The 8,986-nt window shown below is 37.7% G+C and overlaps 1 protein-coding gene across 1 annotated transcript; it reads left to right on the top strand.

Annotated features, from left to right (window-relative positions):
• The first annotated feature begins 587 nt into the window (after nucleotides 1-587).
• Nucleotides 588-1,160, top strand: LOC141664491 (uncharacterized). Its single transcript, XM_074470442.1, has one exon. It carries the CDS (start codon nucleotides 588-590, stop codon nucleotides 1,158-1,160), a length of 573 nt encoding a protein of 190 aa, XP_074326543.1.
• The last annotated feature ends 7,826 nt before the right edge of the window (nucleotides 1,161-8,986 follow it).

Here is an 8,986-nt window from a genome sequence, read left to right as displayed (position 1 = left end):
TAAGTAACAGATTTTTCCGCTCAGTTAGTTAGATTAGTGTCCTGTATATAAAGCTTTGTAAACAACACATTGTAACTACTTCTTCTTCAATACAATATAGAACTTGATATTCACAGAAACTTACATGGTATTAGAGCTGCTTTAATGGCATCTTTTCGATCCTGATTAAGTTCGTCTTGCTTAAAGATCATCACTGTTTTCATCTCTTTTACTCAAGTACAAGTTCATTTCTATCTGTATATACATATCGAATCGTCAAATCTTAATCGTAATCGTTATGTTCATAATGTTCATCTGAAATCTGTGTTGAAATTCTTCGAATTCTTCATTAAAAAGAGAAAAAATCAAAAATCCAAACGAATTAGTATAGATCTTTGTACTGTTTCTCCTTTTTTGACATTGTCCTTGAGATTTCACATTGCTGCTTGAGATTTCACATTGTTGCTTGATTCTCGACAGTATTGATACTGTTTCTTCGTTGAATCTTCTGAAATCTGATATTATACTGTGAAACAATCTTTCACATTTTTTCTTTGCCTTGTAAAACTCTTGCGCACACAAACTGTTTGATCAAAGTTCTGAATCACATGGCGCAACAAAACAATCAAGATCTGCCTCAAAATAATCATGATCCCTCTAGTATATACTATATTCATCCATCTGACTCTTTTACCACACAACTTGTTTCTGTCAAATTTAATGGGGTCGGTTTTCACAACTGGAAACGCTCAATGATGCTTACACTCTCGGCAAAGAACAAGTTAGGTTTCATAGATGGCTCTATACATGTTCCTGCACCTAATGCAGTTGAATACAGACTCTGGGAGCGGTGTAATTATCTAGTCATCTCTTGGTTGATGTTTACTCTGGAGGAAAGCATAGCCAAAAGTGTGTTGTTTATGAGAATGGCTAGAGAGATATGGCTTGATCTTGAAGAAAGATTCGGATATGCTTTAATTGCTCAGGTTTATTCATTGGAACAACAATTAGCTGAGATAACTCAGGGTCAAGATTCTGTTTCTGAATTTTTCACAAAGATTAAAATACTATGGGGTGGAGTCAATGATGCTAGTCCTTTGCCTCATTGTACTTGCAATGCGTGTACATGTAATCTGACTCAGAGGCTTCAACAGAAACAACAGGAGCATATGGTTCTTTAATTCATGATAAAGCTTTCTGATACTTTTATTGTTGTTAGAGGAAATGTCCTCATGATGCAGCTTCTTCCCAACATTGCTCAGACTTATAGACTATTTGCACAGGAAGAAAGGCACAAAGAATTGTCTAATATTACTTCTCAAACTGAAGCAATGGCCTTTGTTGCAGACTGAAGAAGGTTTCCTAATCAGAGTCAAGATCAGAGGAACTATTTTAAATCAAACGTCAATGCTGCACAAAATAGGTTCAATAATTCCGGTGTTAATGCTAAGAGGGGGACCAAGCCTAACTACTTCTACACTCATTGCAAAATCAGTGGTCATAGTGTAGAAAGATGCTTCAAAATCCACAGATATCCTCCAGGTTTTCAAGCAAGACAGGACAAGAAGTTTGCTGCGTTTTCACAGAGTTCTCAGAATGATTTTTAACATGGTCAAAATTATGCTCAACTTGAACATAATACTGTGGTCAATCCAACTGTTACTTTGGAGCAATATAATCAGTTGATGGATTTGCTTAATCAGAATAAGGGGTCCACTACTGAGTCTAAACATGCACTTCTGGCAGGTAAATTCTGTCTATTTTTCAATCTTAATAGTAATTGGTTAATAGACAGTGGTGCTACACATCATATTTGTCCATATATAGAAATTTTTTATCACTGTGACATCTCTAAAGATCAAGATAATTTCATTGCAATACCTGATGGATGAAAAGTGAAAGTCCTGCATATAGACATTGTGAAACTAACTACTGGAATCACACTTCAAGGAATTCTCCATGTTCCTGAGTTTCAGTTTAAATTGATATGTGTCACACGTTTATGTGCTGATCTAAAATGTAAAGTTAACTTTACTAATGATCAATGTTACATCCAGGTTCATTTTCTGAACACATCTCAGATGATGCCTCTTGGTAAATTGATGAATGGCCTTTACAGTACTAATGATTTGCAGAGTTCTCAATCTGATGTTTCTTATAAAGCTGCTAATACTGTTAATCATAAAACTATGGAGGATGCAAAACTATGGCATATTAGACTTGGTCACCTTCCTTTCATCAAAATGAAGGTGTTATTTCCTAATCTTCCACTTCAAGAGTGTGTTGCTGCTACCACTTGTCAAGTCTGTCATAATGCCAAACAAATAAGACAATTTTTCTCTTCTAGTTATATCAAGTCTGTAAGTCCTTTCCAGTTACTTCATATTGATCTATGGGGTCCATATAGGACTAAATCACTTTCTGGTTGTTCTCAGTTCATTACGATAGTAGATGATTTTTCAAGGTTTACATGGGTTCATTTGCTTAAGTACAAGTCTGAAGTACCTGATATTTTGGAAAATTTTATTCAGTTTGTAGAGACACAATACAAATCTACTATTCTTTGTATAAGAAGTGATAATTATATGGAATTGTGTCAAGGGAATTCAAAAAGGTTGTTTGAATCAAAGGGTATTTTGCATCAAACCAGCTGTGCTTACACTCCACAATAAAATGGTGTTGTGGAGAGGAAGCATAGACATCTGTTAGAAACAGCCAGGACTCTGTTTTTGCAATCAAAAGTACCTGACCAGTTTTTGGGTGATTGTGTTTTATGTGCTACATATCTGATCAATAGAATGCCTTTGAAATCAATTTTTGATCAAACACCATACTTTAGGTTACACAAAACTGCCCCTTCATTAGATCATTTGAAGATCTTTGGTTGCTTGTGTTTTGTTTCCACTATTAAACAAACAGATCAAAACTTGATCCCAGAGCAATTGCTCATATTTTTCTTGGATATTCTAATACTCAAAAAGGTTATAGGGTTTATGATCTTAAACACAATATTGTCACTGTATCCAGAGATGTAGTGTTCTATGAACATTCTTTTCCTTTTCATCTCATATCTGATCATTCAGTTTCTAAATCTCAATTTCTCAAAGAGATTTTCATTTCAATTATAACTCACCCTGCTTTTTCTGATGATAATATTGTATTTCCAGTGTCAAGTGATTTTAATCATACACATGAACATACTGATCATGATCAGACCACATTGTCTGATTTTCAATCTAATAATACTGTGTCTGATTCCTCTATGCATGATTTAAGTAGCTCTGGTGATTTTAGTAACTCTCAATCTAGTAGTTCCAGTCATGATATTCCTTCTATCAGACAGTCTACTAGAATTAAACATCCTCCTTCATACTTAACAGATTATCAATGTCTGTTATCTCAAACTCAAAAACCTTATGTAACTTCTAACTGGTGTAATATTATGTGGTATGGGTTTTATCCATTCCAACCCAATACCTCATACCCACATTTGTTGAACCAAACACCCCCTAAGTGCATTAGAAGCTAACCAAACCTGGGATTTGGTAGATCTTCCGTCTGGAAAGAAGCCAATAGGGTGTAGATGGGTGTACAAAGTCAAACTACATTCTGATGGAACACTAGAAAGGTGTAAAGCTCGTTTGATTGCAAAAGGGTTCAATCAGAAATTTGGTTTAGATTACTTAGGGTGTGTTTGGTATTGCTGTTGCAGACAGCAACAGCAGCTTTTCGCTGAAAAGCAGTTAAAAAACTGTTTGGTAAAATTTAAAAGCTGCTTTTCTGAAAAGTGCTTTTGGCTTAAAAGCTGCTGTTAGAGAAAGCAAGTCCCCCCATGCTTTTAGAAAAAGCTGATTTTCAGCTGTTGCGGGAAGCAGATGCTGATTTCACCATCAAATCTTACCAAAAGCATCATTATTTTTAATTTTTTGCATCAAAACATATACGAATCAAAAAAATTACCAAACAGTCATCTGATTTTTACAACAGCACTTTTTCCAGCAGCACTTTTTTTAACAGCACAACAATTTTTAACAGCAATCCCAAACAGAGCCTTAGAAACTTTTTCACCTGTTGTGAAAATGAGTACAGTGAGATGTATTATAGCATTGGCTGTTAGTTGGAAAATGGGTTCTTCATCAATTGGATGTTAATAACGATTTTTTACATGGAGATCTTTATGAAGAAGTCTATATGGTTCCCCCTGAAGGATATCCTAAGCCATTCAATAAGGTATGTCGATTAAGGAAGTCTCTGTATGGCTTAAAGCAAGCCTCGAGACAATGGTCTACTAAATTGGCGACAGAACTGGTTGCACAAGGTTTCACTCAATCGAAACATGATTACAACTTGTTTATATACAAGAGTGGTATTGATATAACTATTATGAGAGTTTATGTCGATGACATAATAATCACATGTAGTAGTTCTATTCACATTCAGCAGATGAAAGATCATTTGAACATTGTTTTTAGTATCAAAGATCTTGGTGCTTTGCATTATTTTCATAGAGATTACATATGTTCCCGAAGAAATTATACTGAGTCAGAAGAAATTTACTAAAGACTTGCTTAATTCTTGTACTGATGACATATTTGATAGGGCTGTAACTCCATTACCTCTACATCTTAAGCTTACTTCAAGTGAAGGAACCTTGTTGCCGGATCCAGAAAAGTACAGATCCTTGATTGGAAAGCTTAACTTTCTTACCAATACAAGGCCAGATTTATGCTATTATGTTCAAGCTTTAAGCCAATTTATGCATTCTCCTACTACTTTTCATTGTGATGCTTTACTTCATACATTGAGGTATGTGAGACATACTGAGGGACAAGGAATTTTGCTACGAGAATCAGACAATCTGAAGTGACAGGCCTATTCAGACTCTGACTGGGCCTCTTGTCTTGTAAATGGTTTCAATTTCAACCTATCTGTAGTTGACAGTCAAGGCCGTGAATAAGGAGCCCCTACCAGATTACAGGACAAGTGATCCCAAGTTTTTGGGTGCAAAGTGCAGGATACTCCAAAATCTCCCAACGAGGATACTCGTTGATTACAGAGATAGAGCTCCCAAAGCACACACCAAAGTTCACCCCACATCCCCAGTGAGGACACTCATTGACTACAGGAGGAGGACTTCCGTCTAGGCATACCCCTGGAGGTCTCTTAACACGGACACCGCCTTCATGTGGTTGCATTACAGGAAGGAGTTTTTCAATAGAGTACTTGCAAAAAATATGTTAGTAATAATAATCTTCTTCCTCCTTAAAACATCCAAAGTCCTCGTCCAAGCAACATGTCAAAGTTGTATTCCGCGCCAAATAGAATCTAAGGGCACGCCGAAAAATTTCTGTATGTTGGCGCCACCTTGTGTTATCAGCCTTTGATCTCTTTATAGGGTGCGCCCTAACTTATTCAATGGTTAGGGCTTGCCTTAACTCTGTCCAAGAAAAGTCAATATACGAATCTGTCAAAGTAATCTTGTCCGAGGAATCCGTCAAAGGAATTTGTCAATCAAATATTTAGGGCTCGCCCTAACGCTTCCGATGGAAAGGGTTTACCCAGACATGTTCACTGGTTTTGGCTCGCCAAACTGTCCAAGGTTTGGGCTCGCCCTAACTCGTTCAAGGTTTGGGCGCGCCCTAACTTTGTCCAAGGTTTGGGATCGGCCTAACTCGTCCAAGGTTGGGGCTCGCCCTAACTTTGTCCAAGGTTTGGGATCGCCCTAACTCGTCCAAGGTTGGGGCTCGCCCTAACTTTGTCCAAGGTTTGGGATCGCCCTAACTCGTCCAAGGTTTGCGCGTGCCCTAACTCTTCCAAGGTTTGGGATCGCCCTAACTTTTCCAGCAAAAACCCATTTCCTTGGACGTCGTTCCTTGGCCGTCCGTACTTCCTCGGTCGTCCGTCCTTAATCGTCCATCCTTGGTTGTCCGTGAAAACCTATTTTCTTGGTCTCCGTCCAAATTGAGTTTTGTTGACCCGACTTTGACCCGGATAACTTTCGTATCAAATTTTGGCTATAACAATTTCTAATACCTAAATTAATCCCCAACATTGAATTTAGGTATAATTTTGTGAAAATGAGGGGTGAAAGAATTGAGGGTTTGCTAATTGTGAACTGGGGAGAAAGATGGATCTCGGTGGAGGTCACCATCGGCCGCGGCGGCAACGTCAACGACGGTGGTAGTACTGATCGAAGACGGGGAAGGGGAAAGATTGATGTAATTATGTTCGTGTTATGCTTCCAATTTTCAAAGTCTTTGTTTTTGCCATTTAGAGTGGGTTTTTTTATGAAAAAGATTAAATTTTTTTGGTGGGTATTGATGAGAAACTGTGATTTAGAAGTTGGGTTTTCGTTGGGTTTGATTCTTAATTAAAGCGTTTAGAGTAAAGTGTACCATAGAGAGTTGATTGTAGTTGCGTGGGTGTATTTTGTATGTCGATTTTTAGTAACCAATTTCGTGGTCGCCGGAAAGTCACCACCGCTCTTTTTCGTAATTTTCGGAAGAAACTCTGCTTGTTTGACGATTTAACACTACACCATATAATGCATATAGCAACAGCAAAAATTTATTGCCTAAAGGGATTTTTATGTTGCAGTAGAAAATATGACAACAAATATGAAAAATTTTGGCGTTGCATCCGGTGGTGATGCAATAGAGATCCTATAGCAATGTTTTAAACCATATATAGCAACAACACAACCTCATTGCAGTAGACAATATTTAGCAACAAATTTAATTTTACAGCAACATAGTAAAATCATTGCAATAGATGTTTTTGTCTGCTAATTAACCACCTTAAGGCAACATTAACTAGTCCAATTGCAATGAATTTATGGTCAAATTTAACAAATATTGCAACAATTTTGAACCAACTGCAATATTTTATGGCTGATGTAATTCTCAATGGCAATATTTTTGGACATAATTGCAACAATATTTTAAAAAAAACAAAAGGAACTGTTTATAAATAGACTAGCCAGGCATTTTTTTATGCCACAAAACCAAGCAATATTGCCATTCAAATGTACCATGACCAAATCAAAAGCAGCTCTCAGGCTGTCCCAACATTAGCTTTACAAACATTCATAATTTAAGTATAAGAAAACAACAAAAAAGAATTTAGCTATTTGTACAAACTTCAAACTTAAAAATTAAACATAAAGCAATCACATGTGTAGCCCGACATTATTATTAATCTTCCTATAGTTAGGCTTGAAGAGGTGATTTTCTTTCCGTGGAAAAATGTTGTCCAAGAAATCACATTCTCCGTATGATAGCCAAGAAATCTCGCTACTAGTTTTTCGTCCCCAAAAGTAAATGCACTGATGCCAACCTGAGGTCCGATCAGTATCTTTTCTGGTTCTGGTCCATCTAGTACTTCTAGACCACCTAGGTAAATTACCAGAAAAATAAAATAAGTAAACTTTACTTCAAAATAATTTATTGAATAAGAGGGTACAATTACCAGGATCAAAAAGAGGGTGGTAGGACCATTCCGTAGAAATCGCCAGTGCTTGACCAATCTAGGGAATAACATAATCTTGAATAAGATCCAAGCAGTAATTATTAATTTTGAGATAACATATTGAGTTGCTAATTTAAACAGGTTATACATCTTGATATGCAAGTGGGACAAGTAAACTCTGAATTATTACCTCCTGAAAAGAATGATAATGACCAAGATCTACCATCGGGAAACAATATGTTTTTTTTTTTTTGAAACAAAGATTGCAATTCATTAAATTATCAAAGCATCCGACAATAGCGTCTCCAACAAGCACAATGGAGGAGACAAATTAATAACGAAGCTATTAAGCTCACAAGGATGTCTAGCCAAGATATGGGCTGCCTTGTTTGCTTGCTTCCTAGTAAATACTACCGAAACACCTTCTCTACTATTGATTAAACTCCTGCAATGTTGCACCAGGTGGCCAATCTCCAGGAAATTCACACTACCTTTCCTGATTGCATTGATACTAAGCAGAGAATCACTTTCGATAGTGATAGGACCTGGTGGGAGCTCGTTCGTCCATAACAGGCCTTCGAGGATTGCCACTGTTTCTGCCTCTTCTACGGATAAAGACCCTGCAAAGCGGCACGTCTTACCTGCAATATACTGCCCCCTGTCATCTCTGAGAACCAAACCTACTGAGAAGGAGTTTTGCCCTTCTTTAACAGCTGCATCAACGTTCAGTTTCCGACAACCCGGCTCTGGTTTAACCCACTGTCGATTTTGCTGATGCATGGCTCCTCTCTCGTTTAAGCCAGTTGCTTGCCGCTTAATGTTTGCATCTCGCCATTCTTTTATCTGTGTCATGCTCCAGTTCATAGTGGTCGCTGGAGACATGTATTTGTTCTCGAAAATTCGTTTATTTCTTGCAAACCATACTCCCCAAAGAACTGCAGCTATTCTCCCCAGATTCTCCGCCGTATCATTTCTCAGCTTGTTTAGCAACCATTCTGGCACATTTTCCACATCTCCCATTTCATATTCCAATCCCGCTATTTGCCAGCATGCTCGAGCAAAATGGCAGTCGAAGAACAAGTGTGCCAAATGCTCTATATCTTCCACACACATATTGCACCCAATCGGCACCCGAGCTCCTCTGTGTCTAAGAAGATTTCTAACTGGGACGTTGTTTCGGCAAAATCTCCACAGGAATATTTTGATTTTGTGAGGGACATTCAATCTCCAGATGTTGCTCCAACCTTTGGACTGCTGTAAACCTAGCTCACCAACATGATTTTTATGCCACCATTGATAACCCGTTTTCACCGTGTACTTTCCATCACTTGAATGACACCAGGCAACCCTGTCTTTTGTACCAGTTCGAGGAATACGCGTACTCAATATGGCATCTGCATCAGCTTGGTTAAAACATGCTTTTACTTTCGTTACGTCCCAACTCTTCAAATCTGCTCTGAAAAACTCACACACCTTTGTGCTCATATCTGCAGTTGTGCTGCTTTGATCAACACAGAAGTCGTCTTTGTTCCTTAACCAT

This window comes from Apium graveolens, chromosome 6 (assembly GCF_009905375.1).
Source record: "Apium graveolens cultivar Ventura chromosome 6, ASM990537v1, whole genome shotgun sequence".
NCBI classification, from domain to species: domain Eukaryota; kingdom Viridiplantae; phylum Streptophyta; class Magnoliopsida; order Apiales; family Apiaceae; genus Apium; species Apium graveolens.
This window is presented reverse-complemented; position numbering and strand designations above follow the sequence as displayed.